The following is a 24,647-nucleotide window of genomic DNA, read 5'->3' on the forward strand; positions in this document are numbered from 1 at the left end:
GCCAAAAACAGCAAGTAGTTTTGACATTAGCGGACTTGAGGCAGTTGGTGTTTCCAGTAGAATTTGTTTGTTTGCATTATTGACGGCTTTTCCCGAAAGCTACTGAAACTAAGAATAACTGTGTCTGTATGACGGTAGGTTATGTGTCAGTATAATGGTACGAGGCTCGAAGCATTACGCAGTACTCTCGTAGGAGCATCGCGTCAATCGTGAATACAGTACTCACCACAAAAACGAGGAAGTATGCATTCACGTGACAAACTGGGCAAGGTAGAGAGATTAACCTTCATTTCGGTCCACAGACGTTATATTTGAACGTCTGGGGTGGTTAGACCAGGAGCGCAGTCTGGTAGCCATGACCATGAATTAGTGCGATATTTTTTCGACTAGCGAAAAAAGATCTTTGACGAAAGGATTCCAAAAATTTGACACGTGTAGCCTATATATATATATATATATACAACGATCGAATTCTGTTCAAAAGTCCGTTGTGCTCATCCGATTCATCTTAAATCTATGTCGATCCAATCCACACAATACTATTTCAATCACCACAGTTGGATCAGCGGTATAGCTGACGGAAATGAGGATAAATTACGATTTTACATAATATAAAAGTTCACCGGCAGTTGATAAAGTTATACCAGTGATTTTTAACCGGTCAAATTGTCGTTCATCAAATCTTTATGATTGACAAAGTCGAAATGGGAATTCACTGGTCATGTACTTGGTCTGTGATGAATGTTGTTCAATAATAAGAATTCACAGCGCGAAACCTAAAACATCCGTTCTCAACCGGGGGGTTGCAAAGCATTTTCACGGGGTGTAAGAAACTTTTTATTTTTTCGGTATTTGAACTTTACATTGCAAACTAGAAGGATGTGGTTACCGGCAAAGGCATCGTTAGCTAGCTAGGAACAACTCTTCGCAGAGGGAGTATTTTTGTTCCGGTATATTTAAATGGTAGTATGGCTAAATCAGGAAAGTACTCCTAAAGTTATCTAGGTTGGGGTTTACTTCGGTTACTTGTACAGCTCATGTTGGTTAGAGTTACTAGCTAACTCACTGTTGTAAATTGATTTCAAAATAAATATAAACGATTATGGAAGGGAATACAAGAGAGAAGTGCAGAAAACAAACTATTGCGTGATTGAGATGGCATTCCCGAAAAATTTTCGTGTCCTTAAAACTCTGCAACTGCATTACTCTCTATGTTTTTATCTACATATTCTTGTTATTAAGTCTCGTAACAAGAGTGTAGCTCGAAAGATAAAACCAGTAGTTTGTGTATTTCTTTGAAAGTTACAAAATATAAACCCAATGTAAAATCTCGAAAAATGTTGCCCACTCCTGCACTATACTTAGCGACGAAAACATCAAAGTTTGAACGCCAATTGCCGCAGAAACATTCACAGCGAGTGGAAAACGACTTATTTTTCTTCGAAAGACAAGAACTTTCTCTGTAGGGACAAAAATCGGATTGGAAACTTGTAGTTCAAAACAACAATGTATTACGGTTGTCGCAATGTAGGGATCCGTGAATACATTGGCAAACCAAAAGGGGTCGTCCGCAGGCAAAAACGGTTGAGAAGCACTTCTCTAAAATTTCCAAATCCTGTTTGGATGTCAGTAGTGGTAGTTTGCAAACGCTATTTTTACTGCACGTTGTATCAATCTTTACTGCCATGAAGAATAGATATTTGAAAAGCAAAACTGAGGTAAACACCTCAGAAATTTATAACCCGCGAAGCAAAACTGTGTGTTTTCATAGATCATGTAAAAACTTGTCCTCATCGAAAAATGCTCAGGATGCTGCATTTAAATTGTATTGCTATTTATAGATGCTTGCAGCCTGACTTAATAATTCTCGTTGGCATTTTGTGGTCTGGGCTTAGGTGCTTTTCTTGTACTTATTAGCTTTTTGTAACCAAGAATTTTATAGGTCTTCTTCCAACTCGAGTCGCTAGCAATTGGTCTTTTTCCTATTTCCTTTCTGTTCCGATCGAAATAATTATTAGTTAATATCAATCAGATCTTTTTAACGAGAATTTGAAATTTTTATTGGTTTTTCCTGGGACAATTTATGATATTAAAAGCGCTTCGCCGACCAATGTATAGCCAAATATTTTACATTAACAACGTAGTTCACAAAATAATTCATGTATTTATAAACAAAGGAACAAGAGTGGAAAAACAAAACATATGACGTTCATATATGAAAAGTGCTACATTTGAAGATTTATTATTAATGTAGGGCTAGATGTCTGAATCTTTGCGACTTTCTCCTGGGGTTTTCCTTTACTTTTGGGTGAGTTTATGTGATCTAGTTTGAAGCAACTCCTTGGGAGAAAAAATAATTATCTAGGTTAACAAAAGAGCATGCTGAAATATATGGACATCATAGACATATGAAAGTCTTTCCATATGTAACAAAAAGCTGTTCTATGAATGAAAATTAACTGTTCTATGAATTAAAATGAAGTAGCAAAATTTGAGGTGAACAAACATTACGAGTATTGAGATTTGACCGGCTTATATAAGTGCTGAAAATTTGAAATTGATTGGAAAAATGTGAAGCGATAAATATGTGCCTTTCTTATCAAGTATATGCCTGACTAGATTCTTGAATTTATTTGATTTCAGTAAATGTTATTCAAAATGATGAAGATGTCGAATGTTATGCAGGCTGAATTCTATAAAGGTTAAAGATTTTATTCATGAAATAATAAACGCGAACAGATTTTCAATTTATGGTTTCAAATAAATTGGCATAACTAAATTCTCACTGTCAAAGGAGTTAAATTATATGAAACAAAAAGACAAATTTACAAACAAGTGAATACATTTGCATTAAAAAAATAATCAATGTAAAATAATGGAAAAAGCGTTTTAATCAAATATGATGCAACATATGCTTTAAGATTTCTTACTGAATCAGTACAACAATTATTATAATTTATTATGGCCATGTTTGATTAAGCTGCAAGAGTAACCCACAACTAGTATTCAATATTTCTACAAACAGAAAAACTAGGATGGCATGAACATATGACAAATCACATCATCTTTATTAAAATGGCAGAGGCTTTTATTCCATGAAAAAATGAAACTTTGTTTCCAAATATATCAGTAAACATCAGTAAATCAGTAAACAATTTGTTTAATAATACTGCAACATATTGTGTAACGAAATGATGATTTACATACAAGATATCATAGAGAATTTTATTCCGCTAGTAACAAAAATAAAATTTTACACCAACTCTAAAATTTTTATTGTCCCTTGACTATTTGCCGCTGTTAATATATTACTGTTTTCTCTCCAAACCACAGCACTTACAAATTCATTCCCATCTTCATCCTTATTGTCTCTATCAAGCACACTTTTTACAACATCAAATTTATAGGTGAGAAGAGGGTTTGATAAACCCTTATAATATACATAAAGTGAATTATTTTCACTCCCGCAAGCTATATATGTACCATCCGTTGCCAGCCCAACAAAATTCTTTTCATTTGTGTGACCCCTGAAGGACCGAATACAATTAGGACTGTTCACATTCCACAGTTTTAGTTCACTATCTGTAGAAGCAGATACAATGTCATTTCTTGAGACAAACTTAGCATATGAAACAGCCTTCTTATGGCCTTTGAATACTCCCAATGATTGATTTGGTTTACGTATATCATAGTAATGTACAAAATGATCGGCACATCCAAATACTAAATGAAAACTCGATTCTGGATTAAATTTCACACAACAGACATTAGCTTTCGCTTCGATGCAACCAACAGATTGTGAGGTATTGGTAGACCATAGTTTAACATGAGCATCATCAGATCCAGATGCAAGAAGCCTAAGATCAACTGTGTTGAAATCGACACTCCAGCATCGTTTTTCATGTTCTTGAAACATGCGAATCCTCTGACCAGTGAAAGCATCCCAAAGTGTCACTGAACCATCATAGTCACTGCTTGCCAACCAGGTTTTATGATATTTACTCCAACTCAAACATGAAATTTTAGAATTACATGCCATTTGTACAACTGGATAATTAATTCCATCTACCACATTATTAACAACAGACTCATAGTCATACACTTTAATTTTTTTTGTGACACCAGCTACTGCAAAATGATCACAATCTTTATCAAAATCAATACTTGAAACAATATTAGAAGGATTTAAAACATCACTGGCATAACTTAAAGTTGCTACTGGACGTATCGAAGAAAATTGAGTAAACTGTTTTAAATTGTTGCTGAACTCACCAAGAAGTTCAATATTGCGTTCTTCATTAGGTGCGAGCTCCCCTAACCGCGTATTGAAATAACACTGATTTAAATCATCGAAATGAAGAGCAAGTTTTCTTCTTCTTTTTGACAAAGTCTTTAAGAACCAGCTCTGATGAACCTTGCTAGACTGTGAAAGAGTGTTGAAGGTTTCTTTTGTTGAAGGTGGACCTTCACTTGTTGATGAAGCTGAAGGTTTAGGTACCAATTGTTCTTTTTTATCCACTTGAGATGATTCCACCTTCTCACCATTATCAGGTACAACAGATTCTTGCAGTAAGCTAGCAGAAGCTTGTCTGCTTTCCTCGAGAGCATCCTGAACTTGATCTATATCTTGTTCCACAACTGACAATTCAGATTTCAAGCGGTCGAGATCAGCCTTTTTACGTTTTCCCAAATCTTGTAAAAATTCTAATAAGATTTTATTATGTACGACTGCACTATCAAGAAGCATTTTTCGCTTTTTTTCTTGCAAAGCTTTAAGCATATGTTCAACATCTGACAGTTGAAGACCATCCTCTTCAGTAGCAAGAAAAGTCTGCCATTCCCAGAGTCTGGAATCCATCTTCAATTTTTTAGATGTCTCAGCTATATCTTCAATTTTTTTCTTTTGCTTTTTTATCAAATCGTTCAACATAAAATTGGGATAGATGTCATCCTTTTTTTTGATTAATGTATTGCATTTGGTACATTTGTTACCCTGTTCAAGGCTGCTCTTCAGACAGGAGTAGCAGAATGTATGTCCACATTGTGTCATATAAGCCTCATCGATTAAATTGAAGCATATAGGGCAAACAAAATTTTCATTCATGTCACGGAATGTCCCCAATACCGAGGGCAGTGGCCTTGAACTCGATGCGCTGGAAGATGACGCATGATCACCCCCTGAAGTTCTTTTCATTGCCACTTACTGATTTAAATATGTAGGTAATCACACTGATAATAACTGAAGATAGCTGGTATAACTTTTGAAATACAGTAATAAATTGTGTGATAAACTACACAAAACCTAATTCAGATAGATAGTTTATCTTGAAAACTCCATAATATTCACTAATTAAAAGGTATTCTGGAAAAGCCATAAAAAACGAAACTGATTGCCTGATTGGGCATTACTGAAAAGGTGAGAAAGTGGGTTAGAAAATCTTCTGAGAAAGTTTATGAGATTTGAACAAAGGAGTCTAATGTCATACAATAATAAGATAATGTTAGTTTTATTAGAATGTCACTAACTTACAATATCATGGCCTATTTATTACTTTGCGTCCAATTATTATCAGAGACACAAGAGACTAGACTGGGCCTACTTGATGAATTGAAATTATTTATTATTCAGTTATTCTAGGCGAGGACATGGCTACAGCATTAAAATGTTGAAAACACTAAATATTGCTATAAGCCCGCTCTTCAATTTCAAGGTGAAGATTTGGTAGATCATAAGATACTGTCAGACTGTAGCAATTTTTTCTGTTATATGACAAAATATAAAATATTTGGTTGCTGAGTTGATAACAGTCAGGAAGTCTATTGGCAGATTGGCGGGGATTCCTTTGCTTTGAAAACGTGTCATCTGGAGATAACCTGGCCGTATTTTGAAAGGTAATACTAAAAGATATCGAGGCTAAATTTTTCGAAACATAAATTTTTTCAATTACCGTAGATAGTCTAAAGCAGCGGTTCCCAAACTATGGGTCGTGACCCACCGGTGGGTCGCAAAAGGAATCTTGGTGGGTCGTGAAAAGATGTAGAAAGCTTTGCTTAATTATACTGGTTATTAGGATCGGTGGCGACTCGAATACGTGAATCTTCAAAAAAAACAAAAGAAATTAAATTGAATTTAAATTCTAATCTGTGAAAGTTTTCTTTTTATGATCTTCTCAAAGGAACAAAAATTTGCTACACAAAGAATGACCATGTGGCTTTTTTGCGCATAGCAGTTTTATACACTGTACAGCACTTCTTACTGTGTTTCCCTTAAATTTAGACAGGATTTAGATTTATTTTCATTTGAAGAATAACGCTGTTTTTTTTTGGAAGAGGTCTTTTGTGTTCATTTATCAAAATAAAATTACACTGTAGAAAATCACGAGATTTTTTAATAAACATTATATAAAAACCAACATCCATTGGTTTTATTTGTATTTCCTATACAAAAATCAAGTGACAAATATCATAATTGTGATTGTGACATTACACAGCGTTGAAATCTTCACCTTACCTCAGGTCATTGAACCTTTTCTCTCCTACACATTTTAAATTTATTTTAAGGGTAGAGTTTTATTAAAATCCTTTTTAAAATTCAAATTGGGTCTTATTTTCAGGCCAGGTCCTATTTTTCTTTCCTCCATCAATGTTTTATTAAAGTTAAATGGGCCGCCATAAGCTGGGGTAATAAATAGTGGGTCCCAACTCTAAAAAGTTTTGGAACCACTGGTCTAGAGGTCACCTCAATTTTTATTGTTATAGCATAGGCTCAACTTAAATATCTAGGCATCGAGAATTTTTTCTCAATGAAATCTTGGTATCTAGGCCTAGTACGGTACCGTAACTGTATAGAAATAGAACCTGCATATTTAAAGTTAGGATTTACATATTTACTACTAGTTAGCCAGTTATTTGTTTTCATATGCATGGACTTGATGGTGGAGCCTATTCTTAAAGCTTGACACAATGCGCCACACCGCGGAGCAATAAATGCATGTTTCAAATAGCAATTACACATTCTTTAATCATTTTAAACGGTACGGTACTACATATTTTTTTTTATTTTTAATGTGTTAAAACAATATTCATCACATTACATTAATTGTCACCATCCAATATAATTCCTATCACCATTATATAGCCTACCGGAACCGTATTCCATAAATTCAGCATCAGTAGTATCCAATTCATTCAAATACATAATCTACTACCGCTGGTTAGGATTCTAAAATTTTCAAGTCATCATCAGAATATTAAATCGCTACCGTATAGCCTACAATAGTTACATACAAAAACAAAAATGTTCCCCATATTCTATTCTGTCCTTATTAAAGCACGAACTTACATCCGATGCAACCACCGCGGCCGTGCTGTTGCGTGTTTTAACTGTAAAATAAGCATAATGCAAGAATACTTGCAACGCCATTTGTCTGTTTGTAGTTAGGCTACCTAGATTTTGTTAGTTTTGTGATGTGAAACCGCTCTCCAACTCCCTGGTACTTTGCTCTATAGTGCAACCACGTGTCAGAGTGCCATAATAATAATGGATTTTCCACGAGCATCGATTTCTTTATTTATTTATTTTTTGTAATAATGACCAATCAGAAAAAAGTAAACGGTGACATAACATTGAAATTTTTGCAGTCGTCCAGACACTTTGTTCGTTTCGACAGACTAGAGGCCATGTAAGTAGAATTACGTAATTACAGTGTTACAAAAGCAAAAGTGGGAAACAATTAGTCTCGTGCCAAAACTAAATTTGTTCGCAAACTCAACGAACTTCTTGATCTTATTTTTAGCTAAAACAACAAATTTTAGTTTGATTGCGGCAGCATCAGGCGGGCTCTGGTCGGGACAGATTGAATTACGTACGATCGATTTGAAATGCGTCTGATGACCCTTAAAATACTTCTGTTTTAAATATATTATGCACAGAATACAATTTCGTTTCGAGGTCATATGTTGTCATTTTTGTACGAGATCACACATATTCACAAATAAATCGTTCTCTAGCACAGAGGTGTCAAACTCGCTTGTCGCATGCAGCCCCAGAGAACTTCCAATGCGGCCCTCGAACACTCAACAATACTTGTAATATTTTGTAAGTTTTGTTCTCTATCTAAATGTAATACAATTTCCAAACCATTTAAAGTGAAATTGATTATCCACTCAGAAAGCGACAACTTACTGAAAATAGTTTTAAATATAAAAAAAAATTTTTGTTTTCAATTTGACCCTATTATGGATACACCTCAAGCTAGGAGAAGAATATTAGAAAAAACACTTCATGAATTAAATGAAACGCAAAGTACATGAAGAAGGTGGCATTTTCAAAGAAAATGGGAGATGCAATATTTCTGCCTTTCTCAAAATTCTAAAGCACATTGTTTAATTTGTCACATTTCCATCAGTACAATGAAAGAATACAATATATATGAGTAGACATTATCAGAATAGGCGCAGCAGTCAATATGACAAATTTAAAGATCAACTTCGAACAGAAATTTTTATGTGTTTGTATATTAATTATAATTAAACAACTACCTATAGTTACTAAAAATCAATAACAATCATAACTGTAATATTCAAGGTCTTGAATCCAAGTAACACAGGCTTCAATTGCTCACAGAATATATTATATTGCATGAAAGTAAATAGAAATACAACATACGTCCGTCGCTCACCGAGAGTAGTTCTAGAATCCCTGTCATGTGGCCTAAACTAGATCACCAGATGTTCTCATATTATTACGTCATAGACCAAATATAAGACATATAATATAGCAGTATTTCATGGACATTACATCCCTCCCTAACTTAAATCTGAAATTTATCACATTAAATTTCACTTGGGAACATGCATAACCTAGAACATTTCACACATAGCTGTCACAAATGTAAATCAAGTATAAGCAATATGTTATGACACTAGATAGTACTTGGCTAACCTAAAATTTCCATTCATGAAATATTTGTCTGAAATAGTTATCAAGCACACTTAAGCATCATGCAATAAACTTAAAAATGAAACATAGTACTGTGATATTGAAAAGTTAACACACTACAATGAAATTCACTTCACAAAGTAATGAAATTATAACAATCAAAATTCAGGCATAATCAACTTTATACATAACAATTTATCATTAATTGACTACACCCCTTTTGTAAGTGTAACACAATCACAGTTCATTTCTTTTACACAGCTTGGTAATGTTTATATACAGTCTATTCATGTTTGATCAAGCTTGATATCATAGTTTCAAAAATAGTGTTAGTATTAGTAAGTCACCAAGCTTGATATTGCTAAACAGTCCATATTATTTATGTTTTCTCAGTACAGTCCTTGAAATAAATGTTCATTTATACAATTTATAATCTCTGAAGCGTTTAGGCAGTTTGATTGAACGCTTTGATTTGCGATGAGCCACTATCTCGTTATGAGGTTGATCATTTGAGAAACTAGATGAAATCTGCTCATCAGCTGGAGAATCAGATTCATTTGATGCCTCAGGAATTATATCAGCAGCCACTTCCATTTCATCTGATATTTCAGGAACATGAGTCTGAAATTGTCGATCATTCACCTTTTTAAACTGAGATATATTCCTGGTTTTGTTACCCAAACCAGGACTTCTTGCAGTAACCATACTTCCCTTCACAGCAACAACAGTCATAGGCTCTGGGTTATATGCTGGAGTTAACTTGTTATATCTTCTTTGTCGAACCAACACCATGTCACAAATATGCAGTTGAGAAGCAGGTCGTGTGCAAAGTCTCTTATCAGCATACCTTTTCTGTATGGTTTTCTGTTTCGAATCACATTCTCGCAATTCTTTATCATCTGCAACTTTTATTACTTCAGGAAATAAAACTTTAATATTTCTTTCATAAAGCAGTTCAGCAGGAGCTTTATGTGTTGTTACATGTGGAGTCGCTCTGTAATTTCTTAGAAATTTATACAATTCTTGTTTCCATGATTTTCCCTCAACTGTAGCAGTTTTGATTGCTTTATTTAATGGTTTCATGAAATTTTCAGCTTGGGCATTTCCTCTTGGCCATAACGGAGTTATTTTCTGATGATGAATTCCACAGTAGTCCATGAATCTTTTAAATTCGTGACTTTGAAACGGTGTTCCATTATCTGTCTTGAGCACTTCACAAAATCCATGTGTAGCAAATATTTTGTCAAAGATTGGAATCACGCTACGAGCTGATGTCGATTTTACGAGTTCAACTACAGGAAATCTTGAGTAGTTGTCAATGACTACCAAGAGATAATCACCACTAGGATACGGTCCACAGAAATCAGCACTAAGAGATTTCCAAACAGCTCTTGGCAATTCACTCATTCGTAAAGGTTGGAATCTTTCATCTTTTGTAACAGCGGCACAAGCTGGGCAATTTTTTATGTAGTTTTCCACCATTGAGTCAATATTAGGAAACCACAACTTTGCTCTAATCAATGCTTTTGTTTTAGCAACTCCTTGATGTCCCTCATGTGCTATGGAGACCATTTGCTTTCTCATCTTCACAGGAACTACTATACGATGTCCACGAAGAATTATGCCTTGTTCAGTTATGCTCAATTCACTAGATAAACTTTCAAAATTTCGCATTTCTTCACAGTTTCGATAATCTTGCCATTTTCCAGAAACAATGCATTTTTTCACATTTTGCATCATAGGGTCATTGAAAGTCTCTTCTTCTATTTCTTTTAGTGTGATCGCTTTTGGACAAGCACTTTCACACACATAGTTCAGAAATTCTTCTGCAATTTTCAGATCACGGTTATTCTCTGCTTTCGATGAATGACGTGACAAATATTCTGCTGGATTATTCGCTCCAGGTCTGTATATCACAACAAAATCATATTGCTGTAGTCGTAAACACCATCTTTCTATTCTTGGAGAAGGCTTTGCAGTAACATTTGAAAATATACTAACCAATGGTCTGTGGTCAGTAATAACATTGAATTTCATTCCATATAGGTACAAGTGAAAGTGTTCAACTCCCCAACGAACAGCCAGTGCTTCACGTTCGATTTGAGAGTAACGAGTTTCAACATCATCAAGACTTCTTGATGCATAAGCAACAACTTGTACTTTTCCACTTTTTGAGCTTCTTTGTGTCAAAATTGCTCCTATTCCGAATGGCGATCCATCTACAATTAATTCAGTCTTTAGATCAGGATCAAAATATGACATAACCGTGTCACTTGTTAGATTTTCTTTCAACTTCAGCCAGGCACTTTCACATTCATCACTCCAGATGAAATCAGAATTTTTCTTTGTCAATTCCCTCAGCGGCTTCACAAGAATTGCTAAATCTTTAATGAATCTTGAGAGATATTGCGCCATGCCTAACAAAGACTTCACTTGTGATTTATCTGTAGGTCTGAAAGCTTCTTTGAGTGCTTTAATTTTCTTTGGATCAGGAGACACTCCACGTTCACCAAAAATATTACCATAGAACTCCATAGATGATTTGAAAAACTCACATTTTCTTTTATTAAGCGTAAGACCTTTTTCTTTGATTCGTTGTAAACATGCTCTGATATGCTTCTCGTGACCATCATCATTTTTGCTAAAAATATAGGTGTCATCCGAAATATTCTTCACGCCTTCTAGTCCTTGAAGAACTTGTTCAATTATAAACTGGAATTTTTCAGTCGCTGCATTCACCCCGAAATTGAGACGTTTATGTCTATGGATCCCAAGGTGTGTACTGAACGTTGTAATATATCTGCTGTCTGGGTGTAACTCTATTTGATGGTATCCTTGATTTAAATCAAGTTTTGAAAATACCTTGCAACCATTCAGGTCATGAATTAGCTCATCCATTGTTGGCATTGGATGTTTCACCCTTTTGATAGCTTTATTCGCAGCTCTCATATCCGTACACAACCGAATATTATCAGGATCACTGGATTTAGGTACCACAACTATAGGAGATACCCACGGAGTTGGTGTATTATCCACATCTTCACAGATATCATTTTCATATAGCTCTTTAATTGCTTTTTCCACTTTAGCTCTGGTTTTAAATGGTACTCTTCTGTGTTTTTGATGTACTGGATCCACAGATTCATCGATGTTCAGCTTTAACTGGTATCCTTTGAGTTTTCCGACACCATGAAATATACTATCATACTCTGACAGAATTTCCTTTGTACGCTTTTCTCGTTCATTTTCAACGGAATGTATAATCTTCAGTATTCCAAGTTGTTTTGCTGTGTCATTGGACATTAAACAACCTTTGGCATGTTTCGTTACATAGAAATCAGCTGACAGTTGCTGGCCATCATTTGACTTCACATTTGCAGCAAATTTGCCAATTAACTGCAGTGGTTTTTCACTACCATAAGCAAATAACTTTGTATCAGCAGGACACAACCTGCAACATTTGGAAGTATTCCTCCGTATTTCTTGATACGCTTTGTTGTCTAGGATGTTAACACTAGAACCACTGTCAACAATAAAACAGCATTTAACACTATTAACATCCACTTCAACTGTTGGAAGCTTATTACAAATCTGAGACTGTTCAACCTTCATTGAGTATTCAGAATTTGCACAACTTTGAGATTCAACTTTACTTGAGTTGTTTGAGCTTGCTTTCAAATTATTAACAGAACGTGAAAACTTCTTCTGTTTTGGCTTCCTACAAAACTTTGCAAAATGACCATAATCATTGCAATTAAAACATTTTCGCCCTTTAGCAGGACACTGACCTTTGTGTGGAAACGAGCCGCCACAATAAAAACAAATTTTCACTGAGTAATTGTTTTTCTTGCGTGTTTTGTTTTGGTTCACTGATTTGATCCGATACGCATTCTCTTGTGCAGTTTCTTCAGTGTTTCCTTCCATCACAGACAGATGAGATTTTGCCAGTTCCATTGCTTTACCATTGTCGAGTAGGGTTTTTAAATCCATCTTTTTGCTTAAACATTTTTTCCTTAATTCTGACGATTTGCATCCCTGAATTATTTGACTTTTGATTTCCCCTTCTACCTTTTCAGGATCGAACTCACAATTTACAGCCATTTTCTTAAGTCGTGTACAAAATTGATCAAGTGACTCACCCTCATGTTGTTTTGTGTTGCGAAACAAATAAATTTCGTACTCACTATTGGCTTTGGGAACAAAATATTCGGTCAATTTTCTTCTTGTATCAGCAAAAGTATCATTTTCCTCCTTCAAGGTTTCATAAATATCGTAACATTGCTCACCCATGTAGTGCAACATTAGAGATTTCTTCCTTTGCTTATCTTCATCAGAATCTTTGATATTCATTGCAAGTGTCAAGTTATCAAATCGTCCAAGCCATTTCTTCCATCTTGGTCCGGCACTTGACAAATCAGCGCAATCAAAAATTGGATAGTCCGGTAACGCAGACGCCATTTTTCACGTTTGAAATTAGCGGTGACACCAAGTCTGTAAGTAACGTTACGGTAGCACTTAAAGCAAAATTTTCCCGACGAGCTTCTCTATTCCACGTATGTTGGAGACTTAAATAATCCTCGTCGCCAGATGTAATATTCAAGGTCTTGAATCCAAGTAACACAGGCTTCAATTGCTCACAGAATATATTATATTGCATGAAAGTAAATAGAAATACAACATACGTCCGTCGCTCACCGAGAGTAGTTCTAGAATCCCTGTCATGTGGCCTAAACTAGATCACCAGATGTTCTCATATTATTACGTCATAGACCAAATATAAGACATATAATATAGCAGTATTTCATGGACATTACAATAACTCAAGTGGTCCTATGCCACGTAATGGTAGGAACTGTCGCGAAATGTGGCGGGAAATGTCTGGTTCGAAAAGTCAGTCATTTGTTTGTTAACTGATCTATACATGAAATGATAAACGTAATAATTTTGCATTACTGAAATTAATCGAAAATTCCCAACGATCCAAATTAACCGATGATCATTTGACCTCGTTAATTAGAGTTGGCGCTAAAAAATCATTTCAGCCTGATATTAGTAAGCTGGTGGCACAAAAGAGATGCCAAAAAGAGATTTGTTTAACAATGATTTGAATGGTTGTACATAAACATTCATGATTTTTTGTAATAAATACAGTAGATGAATAATGAAATGCAAACATTAATATGTAAATGGCATTTGAAACTCAAGAAAATATCAAAACTTTATTCGGCTGTTTAATTGCATCACAATATATGTCACAAACTACACCTATCTAAAAGTAAGCTCCGTATACATTATCAGAATATATGAAAAACTGTTTGCGGCCCTTTGCACAATTCCCAAAATGCAATGCGGCCCTTGAAAACCTACGAGTTTGACACCCCTGCTCTAGTATATCGTTGTTGTTGTTTTCGCTATTTTCTCTTTGTTATTTTTTTTTAATTATAGAAACAATTGCTTTGAAGTCATCAGTGGTGAAAGATTGTATTTTTCGCTCATTTATTTCGAAAATTCCTTTGGCCAATATGGAAGTCGTTTACTGGGTGCAATGAAGTCATCAAAATCACACCGCAACGGTAAATGACGTTTTAATTTCACGATCTTATCATGAATATTTTAAAACTATATTGGAGGTATAGAAAGGGGCACTCAGGAAAAGTCTACATTGTTTGATTCAACAGTGAGTAATCGCCGTTAACACTATTTTTACCTGTTCAACTTATTTGACTTGAGGAAGTGAGCGTTTGCCTATTTGAACTAGCATAACCATGGCATCAGATTTTTCGCATTCTAACCTTTGCAAATGGAAATAGCAATACAAAAAATAACAAAAAATCGAACTCGCTTTTGTCTGCTGTTATCGAATCTGATCTCCGTATTAATTCGTTCATCCCTGTATATCTTTATAGAAGAAGTTCTCAGTCCTTATTCTGCCAGTTAACTCAGTTGATTACAAAAATCAAATTTACAGGCTTGTCCATGGGACATATTTTTCTGTCCCATACCAATCCCATCCCATAGCAATTATGCCTGTCCCATCCCATGGGATTCCCATTGGACTAAAATTCAAAAAAAATTGTTAAATTTATGTTCAGCGCCTTATAAACTACATGTATGGTGAGACATGCAAAACAACAAAATTTACGGAATTTGCTAACTTTATAACTATTATACATGTGTCCATCAGCCCCTTCACGAAGTATATTGTTAATGGTGAACATATTTTGCTCTTATAACTAACAAGAGAGTTATGCTCAAATATATGGACACGAAATCTGTAACAAAATGTTTCACCATCATTTCCCGCAAATCAAACGATTTTCATTTCCCATGGAAAATACAAATGTGTGCTGTCCCATCCCATCCCATGGGACGTTTCCCGTGGACAACCCTGCAAATTTATCTGCGAAATATATTTCTACTAATGCCATAATGAATCGATGAACCAAACTTTTCGAAGTTAGGAAATTTCACTGTAGCATTGTGTAGATGTCTAATATTGACTGCGTCATGTCGGGTTCATCACCCATACTCACCACCTAACCCAGAGTGTAATCGATGTCAAACAGATTCCGCTTTTTTTTTAAATAGTTGTACTAGTCGCAATAGTTAGGGTCTTACTATCATGCCAGAGTAAGAAAGTAAACAATATACAGACATTTACGCCCCATATCACCTGTCCATTTATGAATTCCACATACTTGAAGAACAGCTATTTTTCACGACGCTCATTCGCGCATTTCGCTTTTAACAAGGCCCTGTATGAGCAGCCACCGATATTTGATGTTATGTGAGGAGATGCTATTATTAGGAAGGATCGAGTCTTTTCGATTTAGCGTTGCCTACACAGTTTATTAGATCCTGAGTGAGGTGAGGGCATGCGATTTATTATCACAAAAAACTTAATTTTCAAGTATTATTTTATTTTCACCGAAACTGTGAGCCGCGCAATCCGTTTCAAACGGGACTTCCCATTGGTCGAGGACAGCTTTGCCTAATTATAACGATGACCCGTCGTCATGTATGGATTCAGTATAGAGTTGGAGCGTTCGGATATCTTCATTTGAGATTGAAGACTGAATGAATATGACTTTTTACTTTTATTTATTTCGAAAATACGTTCATTGGGTGGGAAGACGTCATCAAAATTACACCGCACTTTGGGGCGGTTTCGTGTTCGCATTCGTTGGTATCTGGTGGTCAGATGGAGGGAGATGATCAGAAAAGACCACGTTGCATAACACAAAACTAATCACTGATATTTCTAACTCCCGATCATTGCCTAATTCAACAGTGAGTAATCGACATACACACTATTTTAACCTCTAACTCGTTTGCCTTGTTTCAGGAAGTGACCGTTTAAAACTTTTGCCGTTTTAAACCAGCATAACTCTGGCTTCGGATTTTTAACATTCTAACCATTGCAAACGAAATACCAATGCAAAAAATACCAGAAATATAATTGGTTTTGTCTGTTGTAATCAAATTTTATCTCCGCACTAATTCGTTCATCCCTGTGCTGAGTGTATCACCATATCAGTTGTTCTCAACTTTTATTCTCTCAGTTGATTACAGTGTGAATCAATTTGTGCAGTATTCTCTCTAATCTAAATTGATCACTATAGGCATAATAGAGATGACTGCGGTAGATTGCAAGACATGCACTGGCCCGCCTTTTCCTAAAATAGGATTCCTGGTTGCGGTTAATATGCCATTTCGCGCAAAAAAGTATCAGAATTTAACCAAATATTACTCTCATGGGCGTGGTAGTGACGTTGTCGCAATGTTTAATAGAGAAAGAAAAGCAAACTTTCTTTTGGTGACGCAACACGTATACTGAAATTTAAAAGAGAGAAAACAATTTCTCTTTCCGCTTTAGAATAGTGGGTGAGTATGCATAGGATATATTCTGATGCAAATAGATTGAAGCTTCATTCTGACCTACGCTGATCGGAAATCGACTTCCATCGAAGCAAATTTGACAAAATTCTTGGACTAAAAATGAAGATTCCGATTCGACACATTCTTCTTATGTTTATTGGGGCATTTCTTTTGATTAAAGGTATGTTAATTGTCAAAGTATAAATGAGCGTGCTCTGTGGGTTTTCTTGCTTGCCAGGATTTTAATTTTTTTTGTGCATGATTAAAATTTGTGTGCCACAATTTCCATAGTGTTAGTGTTGGTTGTTTTTATTTGCTATTGAAATTTCTGATTTTATACGAAAGCAAAAATGAATCGAATTTTTAATTTTTTTTTTTAAAGTTCTCGAAAATCGGTGTTTTATTATTGAGAATTATTTTATTTATTAAATGTTTCTAAGATTAAAAAAAACAAAATTCGGAATTAATTTTTCAAACTACAACAAAAATATATTGTGTTATCAAAACAACGACAAAAACTCTATTTGTAGAATTTAACAAATTTAAAGATTTCATAATAAAATTATTCGGAAATCCACGATTATAATTAATATTATCGCAAAATTAAACAGTCGTTTTTCGGACCTCTGATTACATGTTTGTATGACGGTGTAATGATGGCTAATCTCGATCTCTCGTTAAAGGTTGTTTAGGTACGGAGAAAATTTAACTAGATCTTCGTTACACTCCAAAGACGGAGAGCGGAATTGATACAAAAAATAAATGATGATTGTTCATGTGAAATTTGGGACCTCCCGAGATATGCGCACCAAGATGGCGCACAACCTGAACTAAGGTTGTGTACCAGGTTAGGATTCAAGTTGTGCGACATCTTGGTGCGCATACTTCGGGAGCACCGACATTTGTTTTAACTCGAATGCCTCGTTTATTCGGTCACGTATTCGATACGTTGCCCGACCGTAGATTTTGCTAAATGGCCGCTCTTTTATCATAGTATATATATAAGCGATACAACGCTTTGGTTTTAAAATCTCGGATGAGAAGATAATTTTCCTTGGAATGCATTAGTTTTTAAACTTTAAATTGTGGTATCGTGATCTAAAACGTTATGTCTTGAACAAAAATGCGATCGTAGATTAGCGTGATGGCCCGTTGGTAAAGCGGTGGACTCGGTTATTTTGGCATCGCAGGGTAAAAACCCCCGGGCCCAATTTTATATATACCCTTCACCTCACCCAGAGTGCCGTAAACTGAATAAGCAAAGCCAATTTAACAAGATTGCTGCCCATCAAAAATATAGCAGGAATTTACGTTTCTGTGGCCGCTCACATAGAGTCTTGATTGGGTAGGAAGACGTAGAAAACGTCGAATAATATGAACTATAAAGGGACTCGGAACTATGTGAACTCGGGCGAAAAGCTCAAACTATGGGGGAATTTGACTTTCCTGGGTTTTCGTTTGCCAGAAAAAAATGATACAATTCACAGATTCTCGAAATTGAATCGGTCAGCCCATGCGTGCAGTAACTCTTAAGCAGTATTAGGTTCGCCAATGGCGGTATGTATCACAGAATAAAATGAATGGGCATTGAGATAGCTACACGCAATGAGAGAATAGGTAACTGAATTAGTATCGTTATGATAAAAAATATTTAGTGACATAATTTTTTTAAATAGAACAATTTTCTAGATTTTCAAATTTTTATTTTTAATAACAGGTGAGAAATGCTGGAAGCCTATGGTTTGCGACGGGAAACCAACTTGGAGAGACGTCAATACGGTGAGAGCTTTAGTAGTTGTTTCATATTGGTGGCATTATTTGTAGGAATGAAACTGTGCAATTTTGGTGACTCAGATGAAACACATAAAAAAATTAAAAACGTTTTGGTGACTTCCAACAGTGAATATTAAAAATTTGAAATTCTTTTGAGTACGATGAAACCCGATATTTTATCAACAATTCACGACTACAAATAACTCCATGCGAACACCTTTTTAACGTATGGGAACACTTTATCCAGTGTTTTCAGCAAATTCCTTGTTCAGCTATGGCTTCAACGCATGGATGTGCGTTCATGTCCATATGTTTAAACACTTTTCTCTTGTTCTATTTTAGAAGGGGCAGTGCACAGAAGAAGCAGAGAAGGCTTTGGAAGGTTCGTGTCCAAAATATAACTTCCTTTGAAATACGTTTGCTGTGTTTCCATATTTGTCAAACGGTCTGGTGGCAAACATGCCTCCAAGTAATCGATCTCTAAGTAAAAATCAAATCATTTATTGTTCTTGATATACCGTATATAAAATTGTTGCTACAATTTCAACAATTAGATCATGAAGTGTAGTACAGCAATACCCATCTTACATTCTTATTTTTGGCGGGACTATAGGGATATATATTATAAACAAAAAAATTAACTGAATACGGATTAAAAAATGACGGCTAAATCTATATTTATTTAACATATATTTCACAGATTTAACAAAACAAGTGAATCAGATGGAAAGTGCGCTTTATCAACTAGAAAAGACGATAAATATCAAAGGGACGACCATTCCACAGGGTATGAGACTATTTGTCTTTTGGTATACCATGCCAACAAATGGATAGTTTTTAACAATAATAACGCCAATGCAGCGAAGGCGCTAAAAAAGGAAAAATTTCGGGTATTTTCATATTGCGTCAGTGAACCCAAAACAACTTACCTTGCCTACACACTTTTCATTAAAATTCATTTGTTTTTTTTCTGCCCTCATGCATAGAGGGCTATTGGGCTGCCATATGGTAGATTAGGAATAAAGATGGTTAAATGGTCCCAATCACCATTTGAATGGGCATCCTCGATACAGGGTTATTGGGCTGCTGTATAGACAGTAGTAAATAATAAAAAATAATTTGCTTTATTTATTGTGTTTTAAATATCTGACTCCAAACTTTACCTAATTTTGATTTTTTTTTCAGCAAACGAAAATTGTGGCGTCGTTTACAATTCCAAATGTTTTCGAGCGATCGTTTATGTGATGAAAAACGTCACATCAAGCGATGCTGAGTCGCTTTGCGAAAACAAACTTGCTAACATTGAAGACGTCACACACTACAACCTGCTTCGAGATTATTTACGACCAATGATTCCTGATGGAGAGACATTTTTGTGGGTTCATACGGGAATGACTTACAAGGTAGGACAAGTCTGAATCACATTATTGGACATGTAACGGATCCTATGGATTGTTTTAATATTACGTTGTTGTTGTTGTTGTTCTTTGTCACAGAAAAAATCTCTTTTTTTTATTATTCCAGGACCAATTGCTTTGAAATTTCCAGGGGTCAAAGATCGACTTTTTTGCCAGAAGGCTATTACTTTCATTTTCTAATATTGGATCCGAAATGGACCTATGAATCGCTTTACTTTTTTTTTTTGTTACCTAGTGGAAAACGTAAAAAGTCGCTTTCATGCTGGCACTCTTTATCTTGTTCTTTTGACCACGTGCTCATCGAACGTCGGTGGTGTGTAACGAAATTCTTGCTTTCTAAACGGGGAATGGCGAACAGCGCCGTAGGTACCGGTAGCGTCAAAGGTAATAACTGCCTACTCTCTGATTAATTTGTCCAAATATTTGAGCATTGCTTTCTTGTGTTTTTATGTTGTTGTTGTCCTTCATCAGGTTATTCTTCCTCCTATCGTTATGAAAAAATCACCTTTCTCCCTGATTACTGGACCAATTGCTTTGGAATTTTCAGTGGTTTAAGATGGAATTTTTTTCCAGAAGGCTTTTACTTTTATTTATTTTAAAATTTTCTGAGAATCCTATGAGATCCGATATTTCATTCAAAATTTTGCTGTATTAACTTTTATGCATGGTAAGACTCTTTTAAACTTATTTCAAGTGGTTTCGCCAAGCGTGACGACGAAGCGTGAAAATCTTTGCTACTGGAAACTCAGAAGTTTGAGAGTACCGTTAACGTCAAAGGAACTGCTATGACACTTACTCAGGACACTTAGAATAAAACGAAATATATTATCATCACTTCATCGAAAACCATAGGGTACCCTACGCCTCCGGTACGGTATCATGCACGAATCTGAACAGTGAAACAGCTACATGGCTATAGTAACTGACTTACTAGTACTTGGGTACAAATAACGGTACAGCGACTGTCATAGCTCTTCCATGTCCTGTAGTAATGATTTATGTTGTTCACATCAGAACTGTAAGGAAAAGATGAGAGCGTAATTCACAGAGGTACCTTACCAGTACCTGTTGCTGTACTGTAAGCCTGCTATTCGATCGTGGAACGGTTCTTCTCTGGCATATAAAAACTCAATTCAATTTGCTCTTATCAAAATTAACATATACGGTAGGCTAGATTTGCTAGAAAACCTACATTTGACATTACTGCAATAGTAAGATCGCGAAAGGAATAAGTCAATTTCACTGTGGTACGGTAACTGAGCTGTACCGTACCTGCAGGCTCGATCACGCAACCGCTTGAAATAAGTTTAAAACAGTGTTCCCATGAGTAAATTTTAAAACAGCGAAATTTTGAATGAATTATCAGATCTCATAGGATTCATAAGAACATTAGGAATAAATAAAAGTAATAGCCTTCTGGAAAAAAATCAAACTTTAACCACTGAAAATTTGGAAGCAATTGGTCCTGTATTCGAAGAGAAAAGCGATTTTATAATAATGATGGTGACGAAGAAAAATAAGAACAACAAGAGAGCTATGCTCAAATATTTGGACATGTAGCGCCACCTAATGGCAATACTTTTGATGACGTCATAGCAAAAAAAAAACTAATAGCCTTCTGAAGAAAATTTTTATCTTTAACCACTGAAAATTTCAAAGCAATTGGTCCAGTAATCAAAGAGAAAAGCGAGTCAAAGAACAACCACAACAACATAATATTGAAACGATCGCTATGTCCACTACGTGTCCAATAACAACAACATAATATTGAAACGATCGGTATGTCCACTAAAGCGTCCAATAATGCAGGCGTGTCACTTTTAGTTTTTTTTTACAATCTGTGCTTCAAATTTAATATTTATTCAATACCCAAATGAACATTAGTACTTGTGAGGCATCATACAAAGTTCTTAAAAAACACGATAAAAAGGTTGGAAAACACTGGTCTATTCCATTCAATTCTCATCCATTATAGGTTATCACTGGAGTGTGACTGAGCAGAATATTCTCGTTATAGTATTCAGTTTTCTACTAGAGACCAAATAATTTTGTTTTGCTCTGTCAGATCTTATGGCGAAGATTACCTGGGGCGCCATTCGCCGAACTTCTTTATCGTTTAACGTGTTAGTAAAACACCCACTTTCTCGTAAAAGGCAAAAATGGTATTCTCGAAGCATCGTTAATATTCGAGAGAAATTATTCAAGAGAATTTTTTGCGCGGCAAAACAGACGTCTCGTATAGTGCCTTCTTTTCTCATTTTACCGAGAATCGGTATTAACTAAAGTTCTTTAACGCGCCAGAGTGCTCGCAAACTAACGAGGGCAAACTAACTGTTCTTAGAATGAATTCAAGTTAAAATATATGTGTGTTTATTTGTACCAGTATCTACATAATAATTAAACGATATAACTAAGACAGGATACATGTTCAATACCTTACTGGCCTAAGACAAGTATGTGCGACATGCACCCCAACAAATGCTGTGGTGTTTGCATACAAAAATTGGTATCAAAAATGCCTAACTTGGTAAGAGTGACTGTAGTCTAGTAGCTGTGGACCCACCTATATATGCCAACTAACAGCGTACCAACATCAAATATGGGATTACATATTCATCTATTTTGTTGTCCGTAACAGAAGTAGTTTACCAATATGTATCTTAGAATTTATTTCATTCATCCATAGATTACTGCTATATTCCCCAAACTTTAAATCACAGGCTGCAAAAAGTAAAACAGAGATCATTGCGATAGATTTCGAGAGAACTTGCGTGACCTGCGTAAAGTTTTTACGGGATGTTTCGTGAATCGCACTTAACAGATTTCGTAACTGCGTTTTTGAGAGACAATGTTACGTGCTCGTAAACGCGGCTTTTTACAAAGTTTGGCGAATGGGGCCCCTGTTCAACCATACTCAACTATATCCTCAAACGGTAAATTTGTTATATTTCTCAAAATATATTATTTATCTCGACAGAACGGTCAGTTGTATTCAACAACGGGCCAAGCTATGTCTCTGCCAACTGAGGTTTGGTTTCCTGTTACTCCGTATGTCGATGCATCGTTCACAACTGTTGTTGTTCGTGTCAGTAGAAACCCGGAAAGCATATATCAAGGGATTTTTAATGAACGGCCTTCCATCGAAGTTAATGGAGTCATCTGTGAAAATGAATGATAACTCTTTCCATTGAATGAATGATAAACAAAAAAACTGTAGAATTACCTGATTTTAGCAGTGATTGTTATTCACTCTGGTAACTTAAACAAAACTTCAAATTACTATTTCCACAGCTGAACAAGCGTGATTTTGTACTCCACAATATATATATCTCTAATATGGTCTACAGGCGGGTTGTGAAATAACTACTAACAACGTGTTTAGGACGGTCAATTTACCGATACTTTGAGTTGATGAGCTCTTAGCTTTGGAAAGTCATGATAAAGTTTCCGTAACCAGAAATTTTTCCATATTGGCTCCCAGACCGAGCAAGCCTCGAACCAATTTACATAGGTCACAATGAGCCCGTTATAAGGTTGTACGTACACATGACATTTGGAATAAGATTTGAAATTATACTGATAAAAGACGAGCAGACGAATCAGTTCTTTTATTCACTCCAATTCAAACACGAGGGTTATATGCTGAACCGATGCGATTTATTGCTCACTCATTCAAGTTGGCCGACTTTCTGGCTTAAAACTGCATTTTGTTGTTAGATTTCTACCAAACAGACTATTTTTTCTATTTGTTTCTTAAATGTGTTGAAGGAATGTTTGAATTTATTATTTCAACCCGATTTGTTCCTGAGGGAATGTTAAATATCATAAAATTATTTGTAATAATATTCGTTCTAATATGCATTCCCTCTTCAAGTAATTTCAGTAATGTCAGTGTTAAAGGCACCTGGTTGAATATTTCGGTAATAGTGAATTATTAAAATTTTTCCATTGACCTTTTCATTTGAGTCAAAAACGTTTTTAAAATCCATCTGCTAAAACTCATAAGTATTGAAATTCTGGGAATGCATGTTTGTAAGAAGTCCAAACATAAAGTCATGTGTTCTTTAAACATTTTCAGATTATGACAAACCTATGAATAAAAGCTCAAAATGCCTTATACTTTTATTCATTGTGTTACTTTTTCTCAATACTGTATATCACTGAGTTGCATTTAATTATTTTAATGTTGGTTAGACACATTCTCAACACATTATAATTTTTGTCCATGATCCTCTGTGTGTATATATTCTTTTTTCACATTTTTAAAGTTTCGATTATTGAAAGTTATTATTGTCTGAAACCCATTGGAATTAGTTGAGTAGTTTGGTTCTCAGTAATTAACTATCTAATCCCCCTTTTATTAATGTCAATCTTAATCACAGGAGCGTATATGATGAGAGCTGACCTCGATGATCGTAACCCCCTCATCCTATCTATACCGAAACAATTTTATTGCTGTTGCTATTTTATTGATGACTGTATTTTTTGTTTGGCGAAATATTAAATTTCTCTTTCTCTCTAAAGTATAGGTAGATTTTTTCTGGGGTCAAGGGCCGGGGAAACATCCATCGGACACGAAATGTACATATGAATCATTTTGTTCTTGCCGATCTCCTTGTCGGACACGAAATGGAAAC

At 35.3% G+C, this 24,647-nt stretch overlaps 2 protein-coding genes across 2 annotated transcripts; one reads left to right on the top strand and one right to left on the bottom strand.

The window, feature by feature from the left end:
* Positions 1-2,144: 2,144 nt before the first annotated feature.
* On the bottom strand, positions 2,145-7,414 carry LOC120328243 (E3 ubiquitin-protein ligase COP1-like). Its single transcript, XM_039394678.2, has one exon. It carries the CDS (start codon positions 5,192-5,194, stop codon positions 3,254-3,256), a length of 1,941 nt encoding a protein of 646 aa, XP_039250612.1. The 5' UTR covers positions 5,195-7,414; the 3' UTR covers positions 2,145-3,253.
* A 9,447-nt stretch (positions 7,415-16,861) lies between these two features.
* Positions 16,862-24,374, top strand: LOC120328244 (uncharacterized). The gene is made up of 6 exons (XM_039394679.2): positions 16,862-17,000; positions 18,537-18,598; positions 18,935-18,974; positions 19,293-19,379; positions 19,778-19,995; positions 22,988-24,374. Exons 1-6 carry the CDS (start codon positions 16,940-16,942, stop codon positions 23,183-23,185), a joined length of 666 nt encoding a protein of 221 aa, XP_039250613.2. The 5' UTR covers positions 16,862-16,939; the 3' UTR covers positions 23,186-24,374.
* Positions 24,375-24,647: the final 273 nt, after the last annotated feature.

The sequence above is a fragment of the Styela clava genome, chromosome 7 (assembly GCF_964204865.1).
Source record: "Styela clava chromosome 7, kaStyClav1.hap1.2, whole genome shotgun sequence".
In the NCBI taxonomy this organism is placed as follows: Eukaryota; Metazoa; Chordata; class Ascidiacea; order Stolidobranchia; family Styelidae; genus Styela; species Styela clava.